The 26,310-nt window shown below is 35.9% G+C and overlaps 1 protein-coding gene across 3 annotated transcripts in view; it reads right to left on the minus strand.

Annotated features, from left to right (window-relative positions):
* NOX4 (NADPH oxidase 4) overlaps positions 1 to 17,866 on the minus strand; it is a 214,223-nt gene extending 196,357 nt beyond the window's left edge. For 2 of the 3 annotated variants that reach the window (XR_010113373.1, XM_063608227.1), the window contains exons 1-2: positions 17,467 to 17,856; positions 16,732 to 16,827 (exon numbers count right to left, since the gene is read on the minus strand). Coding sequence is in view for 2 of the 3 variants with exons in the window: in XM_063608227.1 (XP_063464297.1) it covers positions 16,732 to 16,827; positions 17,467 to 17,523 (153 nt within the window). In the remaining variant the exon portion in view is untranslated. Of the gene's footprint in view, positions 1 to 16,731; positions 16,828 to 17,466 lie in introns of all 3 variants that reach the window. The other variant, XM_034933513.3, reaches the window with a different exon arrangement.
* Positions 17,867 to 26,310: the final 8,444 nt, after the last annotated feature.

Consider the following 26,310-nt stretch of genomic DNA (forward strand, 5'->3'; position numbering starts at 1 on the left):
AAGATTTTTTTCTCATGTCTCCTAAGCATAGCCTACTTAAACACATTGTCTATTTTACTCCTCCTGAACTCAATCCTATTTCTTATTAACTTTTACTAATTGAATCTATAAAATTGTTTTTTAAATTCTATCTCTGTCCTCAAAATACTAGCAACCTTAGCTAACTCGGCATGTCTTTTAACTATGACTTTCAACTTTTGAATGAAGTCGACTCTCTTCAAGTCTTTCCTTGGGGAAAAAAAACAGAACACTGCCTCCAAAATAAGCTATCAATTCAAAGAGAAAGAACTCTGTATGCAAAGAAAGAGCCAAAATGCCTAACACAGTAGGTACTCAGTTAAGATGGACTAAATGAATGGATAATTTGGTACAGACTATTTTCCTAAATTTCCTGATATATACATGTTAAAGCATTAGATTCTTCTGACAAACTCTTCACAGAGTTTAATTGGCCAACATGCAGTGGACCACACTAGTTCAGTTGTAGGGAAAATAACGTTTAGTTTGGTGCAAAATTAATTGCGGTTTTTACTTTCCATGGCAAAAACCACAATTACTTTTGCGCCAACCTATTAAATTAAATCAAACATAAGATGATGTATTTGTAGTCCTCTTTTCTCCAATTGACAATCACTGCATAGTTTCCAAATGTTACAAAAAAAGGTTTACAGCATCAGTGCCACATTTTTACAAAGACAAAGGAAATGCAATTCAAATTTAATCTTTTTTTCTCTAAAAAACTAATATTGAGTAAGACCAATACATCACATCTTGGAATTTCTTTAAAAAGTAAAATGACATGCAGAAACACTTTTCTAATTGTACAAGTAAATTTCTACGAAGATATTCACTGCCGTATGATCTATAATACCAAAAAAAAAAAAAGAAATTAAAGTTGTCCAACAATTGAGAAATGCAAAATAAATTATGGTGTACATTATGGCATTATGGTGCACTATGTAGTCATTAAAGATAAAATTAATTAGCCTCACATAATAGAAATGAAATAGTAATATCCATCCAGATTACTGAATAATATGCACATGTATATATGTGTATCTACATGTACAGTCGTTGATATATAGACATAAACATAAATGAAAGAGATTCAGGTGGTTACTTCTAAGATGTAGAGGGAAGTTTCTATTTTTTTCTATTGTATCATCAGTGTTTAATATACAGAATCAGGTATTTCTTTTGACATTTAATATATTTTAATAATTAAGTACCAAGAATTCAATGGATAAATAAGCAGTACAAAGTCACAATAAAAGAAATTAAATGGGTTAATATACTTTGAAAATCTAATAACATATCCAAAGGACATATGAAAACAGAGGGGGTATTCTGTACAATGATGTTTTTCATTGCAGTTTATAAGTCAATAAATAACAGAAGTCAATTGCATTTGCAGAAATATGGGAGTGTTTAAGTTTTGTGTTTTATTTATTCAGTGAAATATTAAAAATAAACAACATATGCTTAACAAGTTTGTGATAACGGAGATAAATCTAATGTGATATTTATGCTACATTTTACAGTAGGAAACAAAACTGTTGATTCTGAATGATCACACTGCTACTTAAAAAAATAAAAAACCTGTACTGAGGACATGCACCAAAATGTTAATGGTGGTTATGTGTGAGTATTGATATATACAACATTTTTTAATTTTCCCCTATTTTCTATAATAAATAGGAAAACAATTAGTAAATATAAAACAGTTATAAGAAAAATTATTTTTATTAAGAAAATAAGGTAGGGCAAGTCTTCAAAATACAATTTGAAGAATAATATTGTCTTCAAATATTGATAATATTTAAAAATTTTCCATTTCTACTTTTGTGCATTTTTCATTTTTCCCTAATGGTATGCATTATGTTCATACTGGAAAATGCATGATAAACTTCTAAAAATTACCTTGAAAATATTTAATGGCTTAGGATGGAATCTTTCAGAAGGGTATTAAGCTGCTGATCCCTTGTCTTCTAGACTTTTGATAACTGAGGATATATTAATGTAAAGTGCAGGCTTCAACAGAATAGGTTAGGATGAGATGGAACAGGATAGGACAGGACAGGACAGAATACAATAGAATAGGAACAGGGAAGAGATAAAATTATAATAATTGATATTATGCTATAGCAATCTAAGAAATAAGAGGGGTTCCAAGTAATATAGGGAAGAAATATTGAGGCACTGAGAGGGCATAAGGGACAAAAATTCCTGACCCTTTAACACTACTAACTGGCCCCAAACATTAAGTATTATCCAACCTCTGGTTCGCTGGTGATATCATATTTCCATACTATATTTCTTATGGTTTGCTTTTCTTGTGTGCTGTTAAGACATTTAGCAAACAATTTTGGAAAAAGTATTTTAACACATACTACAATTTTAAGAAAGAAAATCCTAATATCCTGCTATGTACAAAACAAAACATCTCTACTCATATTCCATCTCACAACCTTCCTAACCTACGATTGCTCATTAGGGTTGGTACAAGCTCTGTACTATACTGTACTTTGCAGTTCAGGAAGTTAGGGTGAGTTGTTTTCTACTTTTTTATTTACCTGTCTTTTAAGAAAATCCATTCCACTATTTGCACCTATCGTTTTAATGTTCTCTTTTATATTTTTTATTCCATTGCCTAGTACTCCCAAGCTTGACGTTATATTTGTCAGGTTTGTTGTTTTTACTGTAACTATATATATATAGCATTTTTTGGTTAAATGGTTACTATTATGCGCAGTTCATAAGAAAGATATATAGAAGTTAAATCATACTTAAAATACTCACTACATTCATTCCCTACATCACACAATATACTTTAGTTTTCTTGCTGAAAACTAGTTATTAAAATCAAATATATTAATATTTGTAAACTCATTCCACATGGTGATATTATTTTCATATTTATCCTAATCTGACTAAATCCAACTCCTATAACAAGTAACTAAAAAATGCTATTTTTTTAAACAAAATGAACAACTTATTTGTGCTCCTTTTTAAAAGAAAACCTAGTAGGCAGATCCAACAAAATACCATATAATAATTATATTACAACAGTATCCTTTATATTCATGATGATGCTATTTGAAGCAGCAGGATATTAGAGGTAATCTGAGTTTACATGCCTGGAATAATGGATATATAAAAAGTGGTAGATGCAAACAATGGAATACCATGTAGCAGTTGGTAGCAAGAAACAAAAGAAGCACACAGCCACATAAATAGACTTCAAAAATATAATAACGGATGAGAAAAATTAGGAAACTAAATAAGTCCTATGATCCAATGCCATTTTTGTGAATTAGAAGATACATATACATAAAACACCGAAAAAAGGATAAACATCAAGCACATTAGAAAGACTGCTATTGTAAGGGGGAGAATGCAGTGGTCCTCAACCTTTTTGGCACCAGGGACTGGTTTTGGGGAAGACAATTTTTCCAGATTGGTGGAGGGGGCAGTGGTGGTTTTGGGATGATTCAACTGCATTACATTTATTGTGCACTTCATTTCTAGTATTATTACATTGTAATATATAATGAAATAATTATACAACTCACCACAATGTAGAATCAGTGATTGCCCTGAGCCTGTTTGCCTGAAACTAAATGGTCCTATCTTGGGGGTGACAGGAGACAGTGACAGATCATCAGGCATTAGATGTTCATAAGGAGCTTGCAACCTAGATCCCTCCTGCGCAGTTCACAATAAGGTTCACGCTCCTAAGAGAATCTAATGCTGCAGCTGATCTGACAGCAGGTGGAGCTCAGGTGGTAATACAAGCAATGGGGAGCCGCTGTAAATACAGATGAAGCTTTGCTTGCCTGCCAGCTGCTCACCTCCTGCAGTGTGGCCCGGTTCCTAATAGGCCACGAACTGGTCCCTGCCTGTGGCTTGGGGACTGGGGACCGCTGAAAGAGTGGGATTGGATAATGGAGAATGATTAAATTGATAAATTAATAAATGAATGAATGAAGAAGAAAGTAAAAGGAAGTCTGGCACAGACCCATGAGGATAGTGTGTTATGAACTGAGGTATATGTTTAATTAAATATCCTGTACTTGATATCAAAAAAGTTTTTAAAACTTTTTTGTTTTTATGGAAATAATTCACTGTTACTCTCCTATAAAATGGGTCCTTTTCATGTGTATATCAATTTATGAGCTGCTTGACAGAAGGTTTTATAAAGGCCAAGAATTTGGGAGCTAAAATGTGGAAACCACAGCCAACTGGAAAACAATTAACTGTGAGCTTAAATATTTTTGAAATTCTAACTAAGAAAATAATATATACTGTCATTGGCAAAATATTTTTTCATATCACTTCAAAATGCATGCTTTGCTCTAAACTAGAAGGTATTTTCTCTTAACTGTTGGAAATTTTTATAATCATTAACAAATGTTTATAAATAAATTTCAACTTCAAAACATTCTTAATTCCAAAGATGTTTTCTGAAATAGATAAGTCTTAGCATTGTCATAAATTTGTCTACTATGACTTGCTGTTAGGATGAAGGGAATTAACACTTTTTGAGAGTCTTACACTCATTTCTTCCTCACCTTGGTTAATCTTTTCCTCTCTTTCCCTGCCCCTCTCCCCTGCCAAAAAAAATCTTATAAGTGATATATTAGGTTAAACTAAACACAGGTTAACCTAAATTGTCATTTTTGTAAGTCAAAATGTTTCTATATTGAAATTTTCATGTAGCTCAATTAATAATATAAATCTCAACTGAAAACTGAGAAAACTGAGGCTTTCAAAATTTTAATAAATCATTTACAGGTATATTTGTTAAGAGGTGAAGTTGAGATTTCAACTTAAATCAGTTTTCCACAAAATCCATGTTCTTTTCATGACATCATGCCACTTTCACTGATATTGTCGACTTTTCACAAATATTACCATAGTTGATATTTGAGCTGATAGACACTATGTGCTCAGGAAAAGGTGATAGCAGACACTTGATTTTATCAAGAATCAGAATGATGGTCATAAAGGACTTTAACGAATTAACTTTCATATACCTAAAATTTGTGCACTGAACAAAATGTATTTTCTTCAAGCATGACACACTCATTTAAGCCCAGTACAAGTCTAAGACCAATTTTCTTCAAGTAGATCAAAGTTAAAGAAACCTTGTAGATCCATTCTCAGCCCATAAACTAAACTCTTCCAAGATTTACATTTGACTCATTCTTTCACTCTTATGTTTTTTAAAAATGTACAAAATCAAAATAGTAAAAGTTAGTTTAGTGATGGGTTCTACACAGTCCAAGCCCATCTGCAACCCCAGAGAATAATCACTTGAGCCAAGGAGTTTAAGGCTGTAGTGCACTATGATCATGCCTGTGAATAGCCACTGCACTCCAGCCTGGGCAACATAATGAGATCCTGTTTTGTTTCATCTTAAAAAAAAAAAATGAAATGTGGCCGAGGAAGATCAGTGAGAAATAAAAGTAATCTCATCATCTTATCTCTTAAGTATTCTCAATAGGTGGTTATTTTCTTGTTCTACAACTTTCTCATTTTATGAGATCTTCACCCTCCTTGAAGTCTATGCTTCCATATAAGGTGGAGTAGCAGGGATTTTATTCAGTATAAGATGCTAAAGGAAAAGCACATAAAGGAAGACATATTGGAAGAAAAGGAAGCTTACAAAGAGAATCAAAAGTATAGCATGGGGATACAAGAAACTTGTTTGGATCACTGCCACTCCAGATCTTCCCACCAGACCTTAGCTTTCTATGATCACATTAATGAGATTATTTGCAATTTGAAATCAGGTATTTGAAAATTTGATCATAAAGAAAAGAGATATAGTCAGAAAGGCATTCCATATAATCTTTTCTTTATTATACCCTATTGTTAAAATGCCTCCATTAGAAAAAAAAACACTCAGCTATATAAAATTATTATACTTTGGTTATATCACTGATCTCTTCTTCCCTTAAAATATATCAGACCTCTGAAAGTCCTGATATGTGTCTGGAGACATTGAACAATCCATTTATGGGTTCCCATATCCATGAAAACCTTTGATAGTTTCCATTTAGAGATGAGAGCCATTGTCAAATTCAACTTTCTAATTTCTAAAGATGAACACAATTTCTACTGATTGAACAAAGTCCTTCTTTTCCTTTATTTACTTTTCCTTTAGTCTCATTGTCAGAACTGAAAGTAAACTACTTTTCACTAGACACTAACTTTTTATCACATTGCTCGGGTTTTATTATATCACAAAGTTGCTTTAGGATGTAATTCTAGGAATCACATAGACTCACTCACTACCTGTGTAATTTGCTCTTTCAGTCATCCCTTGGCATATGTGGGGGATTGGTTCCAGGATCCCCACATATACCAAAATCTGTGAATATTCAAGTGCCCCAGTGGGCCCCATGGAATTGGCCTCCAGGAAAAGTCGGTCCTTAGTATATGCGGGTTTCATATCCTGCAAATCCACGTTTGGTTGAAAACAATCTGCATGTAACTGGACCTGCGCAGTTCAAATCTTTGCTGTTAAAGAGTCAACTGTATATACTTGTTTTGCTATTAAGTACAACATGTCACAGACTTTCACGATCCCACTTCAACAGTCACACTGCAAAGGTAAAGCATATTGCATGCTAAGGGTTGACTGCAATTTTTTTTGGCATGAAGACAAACGTCTCATTCCTTTCTTCAAACTTTCCTTAATGATGTCCAGGGGAACAATGTCATGGCACCATGACTGGAGACTTAAAAGCTTTGTGAAATGATAGGAGACAAAAACCCTACATAACAACAGTCTTCCACATCTGTGAAACTTAATTCTTCAAACTACTTTCTTATGTATTAAGTCATAATGCTCAGCACAATATTCTGAGATAAGTACAATATTTCCATCATGTTTTCCTGGGGTATAAAACAGTAAGGTGAATTATTTTATGAGTCTGTGAAGGATAAGAGCAGAGGGAGGAAAGAAGATGACTGACATTTTTACAGCTCCTATTATGGAATAGACTTCATGTTAGGTGCTTATAATCAATGAGCAAATTGCTTACAAATTCTGTTCTTTAGCTTCCTCTCATGAATAGAACCTACCTTGTAGAATAGTGGAGACTGCAGCAAAGAACATAACAGGAACTTGGCACAATGTCAGGCCCATGAAAAGACTGCAATGAAAGCTAGCTCTAGCTATTATTATTATTTATTTTAATTTTCTTTAAAATTTACAGTAATCTGAGATAGGTAATTTATCTTATTTATCTGTTGAAATTCCAAGATTCAGTGAAGATTAATAAAAAGTATTAAGTAATGTTTTGTTGAATGAAATATGCTCCGCCTCAAACTAAAATTCCACCCAACAATCATAGCCAAATTGCCACAAACTTTTTGCCAATAGCAAATAGCAGTAAATAGCCTTCCTCTCTCCAGAGGATCAGGGAGGCAGCCAAAGGTCAACCAAAGGACTGAAGGTAACATGTTCCTACTGACGAGCAAACATACAACCTCATCATCAAACAGCCATTTATTAAGCACCCTTGTGAGCACTGAAATAATAGATCAAAGGGTAAATCTCTGTCCTAGGTGTCATCTCATATGCTCAGCATCTGTATGCTCAGCAAATCCCTTCCATCTTTATGTCTGAATTCTTTTTAACATATATATATGTTATATATATATATATGTGTGTGTGTGTGTATATATATACACACAATACAATATTACCATTTGGTTCTATTCATAATATTGATGCCATTAATACTAATTACCATTATTTAATATTTATAGTAATAGTTATCAATTTGCTGAATGCCTATGTACCAAGTGCTAAGCACTTCACCTGCATTTTCTCATGCTGTCCTTCCATCTAAACTAAGAGTAGGGCTTAAGCCCTATTTTATGAGTAGGGTTTACACCTAGGCTGAGAGAATAGTATGTCAAAATCACAAAGGGAGAGAAATGCTTAACCAAAATTGAAATTCATATCCATATGGCTCCAAAGCCCATGACCTTTTCAGTAAGAAATTATAATTATTTTTCTCTCCAGAATTACTTAGGCAATTTTAAAATTAGTTTTATGATAAACACAATGCTTAGCATGATAGACATGAAGAAACACTGACCAGGAGTTAGAGAACCTACAGTCCACATTCAGCTTTGCACTAAGTCCATAAAGAAAGCATTTAACTATATGAAATTCATCCATCAAACAGGGTAAATGGACTAGAACAGTCCACAGTTCTACAGACTCCTCTTCCTCCAGGCTGAGCACTGCCCAGAAGAAAGTGTACACAACTATGACTAGGACTAGGGCTACGATGACTGCTACTATTATTGGCCTCAGTGGTGTGCAAGGTAAAGTAGTTCCTCAATATTCACTACTTCCTTTTCTGGGAGTCAGTTCCCTGAATTCATACTCTTGATGCCAAGATCTAAAAAATCAAAATAAAATATTGATGCTACTCCTCAGAGATGCTAATTTATCTGATTTTCTTCTTTGAGGTAATGGAGGGAATAAAGGGTTGTGTAAGAGCATGTTTAAAATAGTTGTAGGGTAGGGCTAAGAATAAAGCTCGACAAACCTCTAAGGAGGAACATTACAACACCTTCCTAAAAAGGCCTGGGAAGGACCCTTTTGCTATGTCATTCTGGAATGCTAGTGCTCGGCTGGGCTTCTACAATTAAGGAGAAAAAAAAAAACTACATTAACTTCAAATTAATTTCTCAAAATGCATGCTTAGCTTCCAGAGGAAGACTGACAAAGTTGGTATTTGTACCAAGTTGAATTTAACTCACAATGTAACTATATTTGGACACAATCTTACAAGGGGTAATTAAGGTTAAATGAGGTCATTGGGATGGGCCCTAATCCAATATGACTGGTGCCCTTATAAGAAGAAATTAAGACATACACACAGAAGGAAGGCCATGCAAAGACATTGGAAGAAGAGAGGCCCTCAGAAGAAACCAACCCTGCTGACACCTTCATCTTGGACTTCTAGTTTCTAGAACTATGAAGAAATTTCTTTCCTTTAAACCACCCAGTCTGTGGTACTTTGTTATGGCAGCCCTAGCAAACTAACAGAGTAGGTATTAGTTATACAAGTCCACCTCATATATAAGAATAATGCATATATGCTTGCATTTACTTCTGATCAAATACTTCTTAACAGATACAAAAAACACACTAACATGCAAACAGCAAACAGAGGGAAACACAAACAGTATATTCAGCATCACCATGGCAAAATGTATAAGGACCTTAGACAAGAGTAGAGAATTGCGGGTTCTAACACTACCTGTTTCAGAACCTCACCTGGAAAGCAGAGTGATTGAGAGCATGGTGTTCAGTTTCAGACAGGTGTGGGCTCAACCTGGGCTTCTCTACTAGTCAGCTATGTAACCTAACTACTCAGAAAGTTACCGAACCACTCAGAATCTCAGCTTCTTAATTCTGTAAAAAGCAAATAGTTCCTAATCTAAGCTTCTCAATTCTGTAAAAATCAATAATTCCTATATTCTATAGTTGTTACAAGGATTCAATTAAATATAAGGATTAAATGAGATTATAAAAGTAAGGGGCCAAGAACTGTGTCTGACACATCATATATAATCAATAAATGGTAACAGTTATTAGGTTGAGGCATATAAAATGGCTGATATTTGACTGTTTCTGATCTACCAATCTATATGATTCAACCTAATATTAATGTTGCAAAGAGACAACAGAGCACAATGGCTCAGAATACAAATTTGGTCAACAGATAAATGCATAAAGAAAACATGGTATATATACATAATAGGATACTACTCAGCTTTACAAAAAAGAAGGAAATCCTGCCATTTGTGACAACATGAAAGGAGACCTGAAGGACATCAAGTTAAGTAAAATAAGCCAGGCACAGAAAGACAAATACCACATAATGTTACTTATATGTGTAATCTAAGAAAGAATGTAACTGAATTTACAGAAGTAGAGAGTAGAATGGTAGTTACCAGGTGCTGGTGGGGGTGGGAGGGGGTTGGGTAGCTGTTATTCAAAGGATACAAAATTTCAGATAGACAGGAAGAAAAAGTTCAAGAGATCTATTGTACAACATGGTGACTATAGTTTATAACAATATATTCTTGAAAATTGCTAAGACAGTAGATTTTCTGCTTTTACCACAAAAAAAGATAAGCATGTAAGGTAATATACATGGTAATTATCTTGACTTAGCCATTTCACAATATACACATATTTCAAAATATAATGTGGTACATGATAAATACAATTGGCATTTGTCAATTAAAATTTTATAAAACAAGAATACAAGTTCTGGAACCAGGATCTTTGGGCTTGAGTCCAGCTTCTGTCCCTCACTAGCAAATTATAGAACCCCTCTAACTCAGTTTCTCAGCTACACAACAAAAACTTGAAAACATGCCTTCCATACTATGGATGAGAGAATTAAATAAATTAATCAGTGCAAAGCTCTTAGACTAATGTCTAGTATTAGCCAGTTATCACTGAGCACAATCTGTTATTGATATTATTCATATCATTTATTAAAAAATAAAGATTTGACTATCTTTGAGATTCATTCTAACTTACAATTCTATGCTGTTTGGGATGATATTGATAAAGGAGAATTATGCAGTTAGCATTTAGCTATATATCACAACGAGGTAAAATATTGAGCCTTAGAATTCTGAAAAGTATTGTGAAATCAGAAAAAATTTAAATAAAAATTCTCATAATTCCTTCACAATTTATTGGCAAGTCTCAAACAACTATAATACTAAAAATATATTTTATTTTGAGAGTAAATCAATCATTTTCGCTAGCTTCTTAAATTGCTAGACATTTTAAAGTATCATTTCACCTAAAATGTAAACCTAGTAGTCCATACAGTGTGGGGTTTAAAATGTTCTTGTGTGTGTTCATACAGCTGTTCATTATAGCGGCTAATATTGGACTAAGGAGAACAATAGACTAAATAGTGACCAAGTCACTAATTCAGTAGGTGATAGTGAACAAATCACCTCAATCTCATTTTTCCATTTTGGAAAATGAAAAGTTAAGTAAAGATATCAAAGTTTCCTTCCAAGTCTAAAACTCTATGAATCAGTGTCTATTGTAAATAGATAAAGAATATAATTTCATCAAAGAAATATAACCCATTTCACCTGTCAATAAACAAGAAGAAAATTGTGTCTAAATAGCAGAATGTTAAGAATAAAAACAAATAAGCAAAATAACACTCATCTAAAAATGTCCCCTGAATTGTTATCATAACCTGTGCCTGAGCAACTCTAGCTAGTGATTTTACAGTCTATATAATTAGGATTTAATGACCAGATCTCTTCTGAAAGTAATAGGAATCATATATTCATTCTCAGCAGAATTAAAGCTGCCCAGGCCAGCTGTGAAACTAACATTGACTTAAAATCCTAGATCGATTTGTCCAGAGACTGCAGTCTCTGACCTTAAGAAATTCACATGACATCAGATTTCTGTCTCTGTAAAATGTTATGATATAACTTCTAGGACTCTTGAGAGGGTAAATTAGTTAATGTTTCTAATGGATAATGATTGACTAAAGAAAGATAATCCCAGTGTTTCACTAGAAAGAATCTGAATGCTCAAAAGCATAGATATTTCAATAAAAGTTAAAAAAAAGCTTCAAGATCATGCAGCAGATCTAAAACAATATTTGTGAATAAAAGCAAAATAAAAATTAAAATCTCATCCTGACACCATGTGAATAACTAGTTTGAAATTGAATAGTTTGGAGGGAAAAATATAATATATATAACTAAGACACATTGAATATATATATATAACTAAGTCACATTGATTATATATATATAACTAAGACACATTGAATCTGATATCATAAAATCATTCTCTTTTCAAGTTAAAATGTTTATGGGAATTACTTGATATTCTTTAATTATTAAAATGTAAAAAACGCAACTCAAAACAGGTAAACATGAATTCAAGAGCTCCTATAAATGGTGTTTTGAGTTAAACTGCTCCAATATTTCCAAAAAAAAAAAAAAAAAGAAAACTACATTTCTGAGAGTTGAACACAACCTGTTACTAATTTCTATAAAGTTCAAGCAACTACATTTTCCATTCTTGAAAATAAATAAATGAAAATGGATTTAATCTTAAACAATCAATGAAGTGCCTTATTTAAAAGGTTGCCATGGGGGAGTGGAGCAGGCTATTGTTTGGTTTGTTGGTTTGCTTGTTTCGGTGTTCATTTTGGCTTCTCTCAATCAATTTTTTTTCCTCTTAGCTAATTTTAAGATTCCAAAACTCATGACATGTCACAATTATACATCTCCTAGGAAGTGCACAGTCTGATTAGCACATTAACTCAGGCAAAAACCAGCCATGACCACGTTGCCTCCACTCTGGATCAGACCAGTCTGGGGAAGGATAATCATGATGAGAACCCCCAATAAAACATATTAATCCCAATGTTATTTTATCTTCTAGCAATTAAGATCTTATTTTTTCTATCAATTCGTATGTATTTTTTTACTCTTTAATTTTATTTCGAGAATAGTAACCCAGAAATAAAAGTGGATACTCTAGTTCTGAGAAGTAAATACTTTCACCTTCATTCTCAAAGATTCCCACCTTCAGAAAACTCAGAAGATGAGATAGAAGTCAGGGAGACTTTTATAGTTCTATACCCATTTTATTTATGTATTTATTTATTTTAGAGGGAGGGTCTAGCTGTGTCACCCAGGCTGGAATGCAGTGGCCCAATCATAGTTCACTGCTGCCTCCAAACTCCTGGGCTCAAGCAATCCTCCTGCCTCAGCCTTCCAAGTAGCTGCAATTACATGCATGTGCCACCACACCCAGCTAATATATGTGTGTGTGTGTGTGTTTGTGTGCATATATACATATATACACATACATATATGTGCATATATACATATATACACATACATATATGTGCATATATACATATGTGTGTGTGTGTGTGTGTGTGTATATATATATATATAGTTTTTTTTATTTTTGTAAAGATGGGGTCTCACTTTGTTGCTCTGGCTAGTCTCAAACTCCTGGCTTCAAGCAATGCTCCCACCTTGGCCTCCCAAACCAATAATTTTTGTAGTTCCACAACTTCCCATCCTTTGACAATTCCTGCTTAGTAGAGGAGGAGCAAGAGGACTACCCATGTCCTGATGTCTCTTTTACAGCCTGGTTAGTTGGCTACATATTATTAAATAAATGTCACCGGTTTCTTTTTCCTTTTTTTAATGTGCTACTAGAAAACTTTAAATTATATATATGACTTCGTTTATGTTTCTGTTGGGCAGCACTGGTAAAAATTAATACTAACCAGTGGTATAAGTATCTGACATGGACCAGTGAAGTCGTTTAGAAAAGCTACGTAGTATGACGAAAAAGCAGAGGTCAGACAGGGCTGTATTCAAATCCTAGCTCTGACACTGACCATTAAAAGGTATTTGAGCGAGTCATACAGCTTCCTCAGCCCATATTTCCTTGTATGGAAAACAGAGAGAACAGTTTCCTAGCTTAAACAAAACATTTGTAAAATTCCTGGCATATCACAGGTATAAGTAAACATTTGAATAAAAAGTCATTCTTCAATAGAAAATGGAGATTTTCAAGCAATTACTAAGAATTAACTGTTTCTCACTGTCTGTGTTTTCCAATAAATGGACCATATTCTGTGGGTCCTTCCTGCCTATAATACTAGTACAACTTTGTTATTACCTTACATTTCACAGACGAATGACAGCAACTTTATACTCAGTGCTATTATCAAAATGTTCAGCCATGAAAGTATTGTTTCTATTTGCGTTTTAAATGGTACAATGAAATACATTTCCAGAAATAACATCATGATTTTTACAAACCTAAAATCCACCTAAAAGAGACTTATAATATACCTTGACTCTCTTCAGGAATCCCACATGCGTATACCAGTGGGACCAAGTGTTTGCTAAGTTCTAAGATGCATCACTCTAAGATGCTAAGTTAATAACATACAGTTCTTAAAAATGTAAAACATCAGAACCAGCAATATTTATTTAAAAATTAATTCTATCTCTTTGTTATACTGCATTTCTTTGCAAATTGAAAAGTGCCTGCAAATTGTTACTCTATGAAATAATGCAACACTCATTATAAGATTAGAAAAGATAAGCCTAGGACATAAAATTAAACACTACTTCATAAATAGTAAAACTGTAGAAGGAGTTTCTTTTCCAATAAAAGGTAATATACAGACTGAAAATACCTATTCCAAAATAGCTTAGATAAATTAATGACTGGAAAATTCATAACAGGTAATTACTGAGAAGTTTATAAGTCATATTTTATCTCTCAGCATGTAGAAAGACCATTCCTGTCCACAATGACTCTTGGTAAAATGGAGAATACTTACCAGATAGCTCAAATATCAACTCACTATAATTATACTTGTGTGTTCTTGAAAACTAATTTATAACAACCTCTCCTTTCTTGAATCTGTTTCTTATCCTTTTTGCTCCTAGTCTTCCATTTGGTCCTTTTATCATTTTTTTCTTCATTCCCTTGATCAACATTTATTGAGCCCTATGTGTCAGCAGTCCTTGAAGCTCATTAGCCTGTCTGTTATTCAAGCAGAAGCAGTGAAGTGGGATGGAAGTAGAGAGGTGAAACATAGTTTAAATGTTTTCCAAATTTGTTGGTTTATGTTTCTGTGCATATGTGATCTTAATCATATCTGACTTACCACCAAATTAAATTTGAAATTCAGTTATACAGTATCCAAGTTCATGAAAATTAATGAGTTGGTTTCCAAATAATTATTTTTTTAAGAAATAAGATGTTATTTTAGCTTATACTATGTCACAAAGCTAAAATCCAAAGTTCAGTTATGGCTTTCTAGGTTATTGCAATAAATTTCCAATTCTTAGATTTTTATATTAATACAAATACCTCGTGATTCAGAGCAAATTTTACCATTCTATATCTAAAGAGTTTTCTCCAAGTTGTTCATCAAGTTATGTAATAGATGAGATAAAGCTTCCACTGAAAAACGTCCTATTCATTAACTTACACCTAATGGGGAAATACTAGAAAACAAAACCAAAAAGTTATCAGACCTCATGTGTTTATTAGAAGAAACCTTTTCTTGTTTATTGAATTATAATTATTTATTTGTTGGTTTTTCCATTATATTGTAAGCAACTTGAGGGGCAAGGTGAGGTCTTACTCTCTGGGTGCCCATCTGAAATGTATAGGTTTCAAGACAGTTCCTGGATTGGATGGATGAAAGAAATAAATGAAATGGGTTTAGCTTTACAGACTATTTTTTTCAACCCATTGGCTTAAAACCTAGAAGTTAAACTTTATAAAGTGTGTGATCAACAGATTATGATATTACTTTGTTGTATAAAAAATTATTTAATTAATTCAACTGCAACTTGTTGCAGGCTTAATACGTGCCAATCACTAGTCTGCGTACTGAGAATTACAGATAAATAAGATCTGTCCATGTAAAACATAGAAGGGAGAGCTGGTTCCACTGAATTTGTCTGAGCTCATCTTAATTTTAAGTAGTCATTAAACCATGAAAAAAAAAAAAAGCAAAATGTGTTTTTTTCTGCAGCCCCCACCCACCAAAATGCAAAATCTATTTTTTCAGGTTCCCTAAGTTTTTGCAGGGTTTTACACTTTTTGCTTGTTGCTTAGAAAATGCAATCTCAGCCGAGCATGGTGGCTCATGCCTGTAATCTCAGCACTGTGGGAGGCTGAGGCAGGCGGATCACTTGAGGTCAGGAGTTCTAGACCAGCTTGACCAACATGGTGAAACCTTGTGTCTACTAAAAATACAAAAATTAGCCAGGTGTGCTGGTGCATGCCTGTAAGTCCCAGCTACTCAGAAGGCTGAGGCAGGAGAATTGCTTGAACCAGGCAATCAGAGGTTGCAGTGAGCTGAGATCACTCCACTGCACTCCAGCCTGGGCATCGCAGCAAGACTCTGTCTCAAAAAAAAAAAAAAAAAGAAAGAAAGAAAAAGAAAACGCAATCTCCTTGTGCAAAGTAATATGCCTTCAGTGACACTATCTTCTGTTAAGCAGTCAAATAAGAAGGAGATGGAACAGAAGAATGAAATCAGAAACATCATAGAAAAGAGAGAAAAATATTAACATAAAATAAATCAGAAAAAAGTTTTGCCCAGTATCTTTCTCATATTATAGTAGAACACTGGAATATCATCAGCCACTAACCCAAAGCAAGCACTGAGAACTGCCCAGAAATGAATAACCCCATTAGACCCATATTTTCTGAGAGTTGTCAGTAAAAACAAACAGGGCAGAAATCCTCTGGATAAGCTCATGAGCAGGCTAAAAGCACTGATAAGTATAAACTAAAAGCTTGTTATTGGTTGATCCTCCTAGTGGATCAGATCCTTCAGGGTACTTAGCAGCTGGCAATAAGTAGCAATTTTTTTAAGGCACCAATAACCTGGTCTGGCAGGTTCATTCGTTTCACTTCAGCAGATATTACCTTTGGTTCTTGAGAGAGTCAATCTTTTTAACTTGTACAAGTGTAAATGATAAATCAGGAAAATGTGACCACTTTAGAGAACAATAAAGGTTTTCAAAGTGAAGAGTGCACATTTCTTTAATGAATGGAACTGACCAAACCTGTAGCAATGTCTGCCAGTGTTAAACCCATTCCACCAGATTATCCAAGTTCAGCTTACTTACCCCCAACATCTGGTGGAGGTAGTGATACTCTGGCCCTTGGTTATACAGCAAGAAGGTTTTCCAGAAAAGCAGGACATTCATGGAGAGCCAGATGAACTAAACCAATCAGACATGAGAGACAGAAAACAAAAATTGAAAATAATTATTACCTGATGAATAGAAACCACAGGTAAATTCTTGGACACAGTGCTTTCAACGGAACCTAAATTAGTAACTGCAGAAAGCATTTTCAATTAACCAGCAAGCTGAAAACCACTCAGAGGAAAACAAATCCGACTTTACCCAGCCCTTTCACCTGAGACTAAGCATTTGGGTTCCAAATAGGTTTCCTAAATGATTTACAGCTATCCCCTGCCGTACAAAATGAGATCAAGAAATTAATGACATCACCATACCCCAAGCAAACAGAAGTAATCTGGGAAAAGAACAAAGGGAGCAAAAATGTTTAAAGGGTAAAAAGAAAAGCTGTATTCACTGAAAATGACCTCTTCCCTCTTCCTCCACATCTCCTCTCCCATCAATGTGCAGAAAAATTCTCATGCATTTGGGGGACATGCGAGGGGGTGGGAGGGGGAGTGTTCATTGTTATCTCCAGCATAAAGTTTTGTAAGTTGAGAATGTTCGAATTAAGACAAAACTTCCACTTCCAGCTTCCCACCCATGCACGCTCAGAGAATGAATCAAAATCACTGCAGGACAGAGAAAACGCAAGGAGAGCCTAGCCCGCCATCCTACCAGGCAGAGGTGTTTAACCCCTTCGTTGGCGAGCCAGCTCCTCCAGGACACAGCCATGCCGCCGGCCCCGCCGCGCTGCGCTCTGTGCCCGCCGGCCCGAGAAGGAGCGGGCGGCGGCCGGGGCAGCGGTTACAGTTGTGCGGCCTGCCGGGCCGCTGAGCGAGGACCGAGGGTCAAAGACTGAGTGGAAGCCCGAAGGCCCGGCGCCGAGCCAGCCCGGGCGGGGTCTGCTACCCAGAGCTGGGTTTTCCGGGCGCCCTGACTCCCACCCGCACCGGGTCAGCTCTGCCCACTCAGCTGCCCAGACGCCCAGCGCTCCGAGCGCGCGGCCCAGGCTGCACCAGTCTGCTCCGCCGCGCCGGCCCCTTTGTCTAGGGGCGAGCCTGTTGTGGCTGCTGCTGTTCAGGATGTCCCGGGTGGGAACTTGGAGGCGTCCCCTGCAGCCTCTAGCCAGGCCTGCCAGGCTCCAAAATACTGGCAAACATGTGAACAATGCTACTCATACTAAAAGTGGGGACCCTCGCCGTCCCCTCGTACACACACACACACACACACACACACACACACACACACACACAAACACACACAGCTCTTTTAGACTGGTTGTTTTCCCCCAAAAAAGTTCATCTCAAAGAGCCTTGGTAACGAAATTTGAGCCGGAAACAGCCTTTTGTGTACTCGCTCACGTTTCTCCCACCCTTCTTCAGCAAATTATCCCACTCCCAAACTAAAGCCCCCCTGACAGCGCTTACCTAAGGCTTGCCACCAGCCGCCAGTTTCTTTATCCCCTTGCCCGCCCATCCCATACTGATAAAAAGGTTTTAAGACATTACTGAATAACAAGAACCCAGGGGATTAATGGTTAAAGCTGATGTAATTCTTAGGGGCTCTAGGGGAACTTAGATTCACTCTATTCGGGAATCTTTTTGTTTTAATACCTAGTCTGTTTAGTAAGTAATAGGAATCCTCTCAATCTTGTACCAGAGGCCCAGTGAAGAGTGAGAAGGGTGTGGAGTTGACCCAGGTACCTATTTGACACTACAACAAATCAGTATTGGAAAAGAGGGAGAAAAAAATGTCATTCATGTAGAAAAAAATCTGATGCACAATAGATATCCAATAAAGGTTTGTTAAACCAAGAACTTTTCCAGATTTAACAACTAATGAGAGACAGAAAAGTTTACTACTAGTTGCTTAATCGAATGGCTTTTAAACTCTTAAAAAAAAAATCTTACAACACAGGCCATAGGATATAATTAAAACTAAAATTTCAAAAAGTAATACTACTCTCACTACATGCAATATACTTATTCCAATTAATTTAATGAGCTGATTAATGATTGCAGTCCCCAGTTTGAAAAATCAAAATGAATTCATATCAAGTCCCTGTTAGACTTCACACAGTTTTCTAATAGCCTGTTTTTCCTGTTTCATGCATGACCAAATCCAGAAAGCTGTCCTAAATCTTTCTGAAGTTAGAAAGCATATTATTTATAAATAATACTATGTTCTTTTTGACCATGTGACACCTAAAGGATCAGGGAAAGAGCACACGAAAAACCCAAGGAGTCTCTCCACTGGAGGGAAGTCAAATTCTGGGATGCACTGGTGCTCCTAAGCTTTAATTTCAATAGATGGGGGCAGGAGGTTCATTGGCAGAATAGGTTCTTGTCATGAGTTGAGAAGCGTGAAACAATTCAAGAATAGTAAAATAAGAGACCATTTTTAAAAACTTAGCGACTTTCAGAACAGCAAAAATAACAAAAAGACAAAAGGTTTAAAAAATGGCTCCAACTCTTAATAATGTACCTACTAAGTCCCAGGCTCTGTCTTTGCTACTTCATATACAAAATCTCACTCCATTCTCATAGTAGCCCTCCATGTGCGTGTTAGCACTCTCACTTTAAAGATGAGAAACGGACTGCCGGGCGCGGTAGCTCACGCCTGTAATCCCAACACTTTGGGAGGCCGAGGCGGGTGGATCACGAAGTCAGGAGATGGAGGCCATCCTGGCCAACATGGTGAAACCCCGTCTCTACTAAAAATACAAAAATTAACCGGGCGTGGTGGCAGGCGCCTGTAGTCCCAGCTATTCAGGAGGCTGAGGCAGAAGAATTGCTTGAACCTGGGAGGCAGAGGTTGCGGTGAGCCAAGATCGCACCACTGCACCCCACCCAGCCTGTGCGACAGAGCAAGACTCTATCTCAAAAAAAAAAAAAAGAGATGAGAAACGGAAGCTAAAAGAGATGAAGAAATTTGCTTGAGGTAATGAAACTGGGTTTGCTTCCAATTAAAACAACCTATAATCAGGTACTTTTGTAAAATTATTTTGTAAAATGATAGAATGCTTATATAAATGTTGGTTATTACTTATGGCTATTATTTCATAACTCTGTAAGAGGGGCCTGAGATCTGTTTATGTTGCTTTACCAGGAAACAGTACTCCAAGCCATCCCCAAGGGGGCTAGTGTCCTGTTACGCAGGAACTCTCATTAATAAGATTGTTTGCAATACAATTTTCTCTAAGCCAGATTGTTTTATTATTATTATTATTATTATTATTATTATTATTTTGGATGGAGTTTTGCTCTTGTTGCCCAGGCTGGAGTGCAATGTCGTAATCTCGGATGACTGTAACCTCCATCTCCTGGGTTCAAGCAATTCTCCCACCTCAGCCTCCCAAGTAGAGTAGCTGGAATTACAGGCATGTGCCAACCCGCCCAGCTAATTTGCGTAGTTTTAGTAGAGATGGGGTTTCACCACATTGGCCAGGCTGCTTTTGAACTCCTGACCTCAGGTGATCCACCGGCCTCGGCCTCCCTAACTGCTGGGATTACAGGCGTGAGCCACTGTGCCTGGCCAACCAGATTGTTTAATGACATAGTTGCTGTATTTCCCAAACTAGGAAAGGCCATTCTTGAAAGTAATGGGGAGAGAGTTCTGTAGCTACATCAGTATTTAAAATATTATAAGAAAATTCACACTTTTGCCAGGAACAGACTTTACAATAAAAACTCAAATGACAGATACCTTTGATTTTTGGCTGAAATAATGGTAAGCTAGTAGTATAACACTGATCTTCCTATGTTAATTATAAAACCTATTGGCAGTTAGAACTGTTCTTGACCTATTATATATTACTTAAACACAGAAACTTTTTTGTAGACAGTGTTTTTCAAAATATGAAATGCACTGGGGAAATACAATACTCTTTCTACATAATCATTACTGCATTTTCCACAAATTAATTTAATTATACGTATGTGTGTGTCTAATTCTCCTACTCAACTGAACTTCTTAAGGACAAAAATCCTGTCTTACTCCATTTTTATTCTAGGACTTAGCACAAAGCTTGACACATAGTAGGAATTTACACAACGTTTATTAGATGAAGGAATAGTGGTTAAGTATATCATCTTTCTTTCTGTGCCTTTCTCAAATCCCAATTTCTCAAGCGTAACTCTCCAGTAATATAAAAATAGTTTCTGCTCAGCTTGACAATTAATGACCAGAAAAGGTAAAGAAACGGGGCAAGAACCCCTTAAAATGGATGTTACCAACCCCACAGGTTAAACGATAGGAATTTAAGACAAGTGGGCCCTTCTATTAGTTTCCTATGGCTGTGCTAACAAATCACTACAGACGTCATGGGCTAAAACAACAGAAATTTATCGTCTCACAGTTCTGAATGTCAGAAGTCTGAAATCAGTATTATTGGTTCAAAATCAAGGTGTTAACCAGATCACAATCTTTTCTTTTCTTCTTTTGAGACAGGATCTCGCTGTGTCACCCAAGCTGGAGTGGAGTGGTGCAATCATGGCTCACTGCAGCCTTGACCACCCAGGCTCAGGTGATCTTCTCTCCTTAGCCTCCAGTGTAGCTGGGACTACAGGTGCACACCACCATGCCTGGTTCATTTTTAGTTTGTTTGTTTTTTGTTTGGTTGGTTTTGTTTTTTGTTTTCGTAGAGACGAGATTTTGCCATTTTGCCCAGGCTGGTCTCGAACTCCTGGGTTCAAGTGATCCACCAGACTCAGCCTCCCAAAGTCCTGGGATTACATGCATGAGCCACCGCGACCAATGCACCATCTTTTCAGATGTGCTAAAGAGAATCTGTTCCTTGTCTCTTCCAGATTCCAGTGGCTGCTGACATTCTTTGATTTGTGGCTATATCATTCTAATCTCTGCCTCGGTGGTCACATTGCCTCCTCCTCTTCAATCTGTGTGTGTGTCAAATCACCCTCTGCCTCTCTCTTACCAGGACACTTTTGATTGTATTCAGGGCTCACCCAGATAAGCCAGGATAATATCCCTATGCAGGATACTTAAATTTAATCACTTCTGCAAAGTCCCTTTTTCCTTATGAAGTAACTTTACAAGTTCCTGAGATTAGGTAATGTTATCTTTAGGTGGCTATTATTTAGCCTAGGATAGCACCTAATTAACCTAGATCATCTTAATTTTCTTTCTCTGATTGGATATGCTAGCCTTAGAATAAGACTTCTGGAGAAATTTACCTTAAATAATAAATGTTTGGGACTCCTAGTTAGCATTTCCCTCAAGAAGTCAAAAATTATAGACCAGGAAACATGCCTGATAGAATTCAGTAAGATTTCTTAACCATTGTAATTTGATATAGTTTACCATTTTTGTTATTTCATGTCTAATTACCAGGAGGGATTAGTATTAAAATTCAATGTAAAAAGAGCCTGTGTGTTTTTTCAGGAAGAGAAAAGAGGAACCTAGGCAAGCTCCATCCCAGTATGCAGCATAAACTGGTAGAGTGGGTAAAAGAATCCTAGAGGTTTGAGTAACCGAAAGGGACATTAAAAAGAAAAGGAAACTCCATCATGTCCCTGAGGCCCTTGCAAGGATGAAAGGCCCACCAGGGAGCCAGGGAAAAGTGGTCCAAAGGCTTAACATTCCCAAGTCGGGGGACAAGTTCCAGACAGTGACTCATTCTCATTTCTACACAAAAACAAGTGTAGACCATCATCTGATTCAGTCATTTAGGAATGTCTACCGTGCACCCACATGGCTGGGTTAGCTCCTTGACAAATTCTGAAGACGTTGGAGAGGTCCTTATGCCCTTAAGGATCAGATACTTTGTTGGAAAATAAGGCTTACAAATGTGAAGGCAATTTAAGAACTTCAAAATGAAGATGTTCAATGAAAGCTTGTTGAATAAAACTGAATAATAATGAATTTTTCTTTAGAATTGCCCTACATTAAACACTTTTCCAAACTTCTAGATTTCATAGACCAATAAAATTTCAAGAAGAAAAAACATGGTAATCATTTCACAGTGTATATGTATATGAGAACATCAAATTGTACACCTTAAATATATAAAATTTTATATGCCAATGATAGATCAATAGAGCTGTAAAAAAAAAAGAGAAAAAATAAATACGAACCAACACAGACTAGTCAAATTTTGCTGCAATTAGGGCAATTTTTAAAATGCAAACTGAAAACAACAGTCACAAAAATACATTCGCTTCTGTGTTTATTAAAGAAAATTCATTTTTTACAAAATAAATGTAAGAAATACTGACTGCCTTCAGCTTCCAAAGAAGCTCTCTCTCTCCTCTCTTTATGTTTCTCTCTGTCATTTCACAGCAACCCTCTTATTGTTTTTCTTTATTTATTCCTCAAATCTATAAGGTAGGAAGGTAGGTAAGGCCATTATTTTCTTCATTCTAATTTTATAGATGACAGAACTGAGGCATATGTACAGTAACTAACTTGAACTACCTTGCCCAAAGTAACCATGATATTAAGTAGTAGATTTCCAAGAGCGAATACCCCTGCTCCTTCCTCTACTTCATGTAGTCTTTGTTGAACCAGGACTTCTACCTGTTCTTAGTTCTAATGCTTAAGGCCACAAATGCAGTTGTGATTGGCAACTTTCCCCAGTCATCCCAGGTGTGTAGAGATTTACCAGCAGGCCTTTGTGTTGCCAAGACAGTGCACACTCTCCAAAGACTGCTGTGTCTATTGTTTATATCATTTGTGCTTTATCTTGCATGGCATTTCCTGAACACATCTATTAACACAGTAATTCCTGTATGTGTGTGAAATGTTACTGTTCTTAAAGTTTTAAACAGAAGTGTCTGAAAAAATATTCTTAATACCCGAATCCATGTTTTCTGGTTGCATCTTCAAACAGCTTTAAAGTATTGAGGAAATATGATTGGACTTCTATAGTCTCACTTCACTTTCTGAATATATTATGAAAATCTTAAACTCAAACTATTAGAATCCACATTAAATAATATGAGTTTTACAGTCATAAAAACATTGGAATTGGAAGAGGCTTTGGAAAGCATCATAACTTTTAGTTACAGAAAGGAAATTAAAGCCTTTTTCTCAGCTCATTGAGCTCACCGAGCACCTTCATGCTACTGCGTCTTTGCACACTTAGAGGGTATTTATTTATACATTTATTGATGAGCTTGTTTGATTAATGACTATCTCTGTCTATATCTGACTAAATTGTGAAATTCCCAAAGGCAAATCCCATGTCTGTTTTGTTCATTCTTATTTTCCCAGACCCACACACAGGGCTTGGAATATCAGTAGGGACTCAGTAATGGTTTTAATGAAAGAAATGAAAGACAGTAGGGGAATCTAAATTTCCTGACTTCTCTTCCAATAATTATTTCACACCGACATTTTCTTTTTTACACTAATATGATATTCTGTACTTCTTTAATTCTTTCTATTTCCCAAACATATCCTGTTTTCTCACATTTCCATTTATGTGTATGCTTTTCTTGTTTCATGGCACACCTTACCTGGAGATGCTTACTTAGTCTCCAAACTCAAGACCAGTATCTTCTCCTGCTAGAGGCCCATGTAGACTCTTCCCAGCTGCATCAGGAACCTCTTCTTTGCGTCCACTGTGTGCCACTCTCTCTCAGAGTAGTTATTGTGCCACATTTGTTGGTGCATTTTCTAGGTTGTTTCTCCAACTAGACTAGAAGTACTTTGAGGAAAAGAAGTTTATGTTGTTGTTTAATGTATTTTAATAACAAACTTATAGGAACAGCACAGAAGATAGATAACATTAAAAACATGTATTTGCATGTGGGACAACTTAGAAAAGTATAGTAAAAAGATAGAATCTATTATATGATAAAAATTATATAAACATCATTTAGTTGCTGTCAGTAAAAAATTTACTTGCCAACCCAACGTCAATCCAAATGTCCAGAATAACTTAACAGGTTTATTTATAATTGCTATAAAGTTGAATTGCTGAAACTTGTTCACCGAAGTATGTTGACTTGTGTTAATGCTTCACATCCCATTTATATTAAAAATTCACATACAAATGAAAATAGAAAAACTGCAAATAACTGATTTCTGTACCCTATTTTTCCACTTGCAAGCATATATTTGGGTACCTTTGGACCCCATGGGAAAAAAATAACATTCAGAATGACTAATAATAGGAAGAAAAGAATTTGGCAGGAGGGCCGAGGGATATGAAATGTTTCCCATCACAGGGGATTCTTAAGCATGTTTTCTATGTTTGTGGCATGCTAGTTGAATGCCCTTTGGCATAATTGTTACACTTTTGGCATGGATAACACACAGGATTGTGCCTTCAAAAAGGTTAACTAGATAGGTCTTCACTTGCCTCTTGCAAAGCACCAATAGCTGCACTCTGGAAGCCCAGACCTATTTTGAAGTCTTGAGAAATTTTTCACACCAGATGCTAGAAAGAAGTTTTTGAATCAGAAGTTCAATGGGCTTTTCATAATATCTAATTTCATGAAGCACTACAGTATAAGGCTTGCGGTGAGGTTTCTTCACCCCTCCAGTAGAGGGTGCACTTGCAAGCGGCATTTGTAGCTAGTTATTTTTAGCTAGTTGCTTCCTGGGCAGTTTACTATGTGTCATTTGCAAGCAGTCCACTTTGTAGGAGCCATGGAATAGAGATTTCCTTACTTACACCCCTTGTCCTTTGGCTGCAGCTCAGTGAACTAGAGGCTGCACTGGTGTTAGAGCAAGAAATTTTTCTTCATTACATAAATCCTGGCACATAGTAAGTGCTCAAAATATATTTAATGAACAAATGAATAAATACATTAATGTCTAACATGTGAAACCAGTTGAGGTTATTTTCAAAATGAAAACTCAGCATTCACCAAATATTCTAATTGCCAACAGTGTGGCAAAGGTTTTAGGTTAGAACTTGTTAAAGAAGAAGTTCAGGAATAAGAGAAATAAATAAATAAACAAATAAACTTGACATTTGTCTTGTCTTCTTCCTCAACAATCTGGCATGATATTAGCCTTCAGCCAAACTTTCCTACTCTCCAAAAATTTAAGGCTGGGAATTTCACAGTATTTTTTGTTTTTGTTTCCATTCTCACAATTGGATCACTCTTACTTATATCGATTTAATAGCTTAAGTGTCTCTAATGTTAGTGCATATCACACTGTATAATACATTGGTTTATCTGTCTTCCCCATGGGAATCAGACAACTGCTGGTCAAAGAAACAGTGGAATTAATCTTTGTAATCCCAGGGCCTAGCACAATGCCTGGTTCATTATTTAATCAGTGGATATTTAATTTTTTAAAAATAATGCTTGAGCACCTCTCTTATTATTATTTATCATTCTAACCTTGGAATTCAATACTGTGTTACATTGAGAGAAAAACTATTATAGGAATAAGATTCTATTAGAAAGGTAAATTACCTACATGGCATAGAATGTAACATCTGTACTTCAGATGTTATGCCTGTCATATTTCATTACTATTCCTCCTAAGAATTCACTCCCCTAAGTAATGTATTCTATTATGTGTTGCCTAGCTTATCAGGAC

The sequence above is a fragment of the Pan paniscus genome, chromosome 9 (assembly GCF_029289425.2).
Source record: "Pan paniscus chromosome 9, NHGRI_mPanPan1-v2.0_pri, whole genome shotgun sequence".
Taxonomy (NCBI): Eukaryota; Metazoa; Chordata; class Mammalia; order Primates; family Hominidae; genus Pan; species Pan paniscus.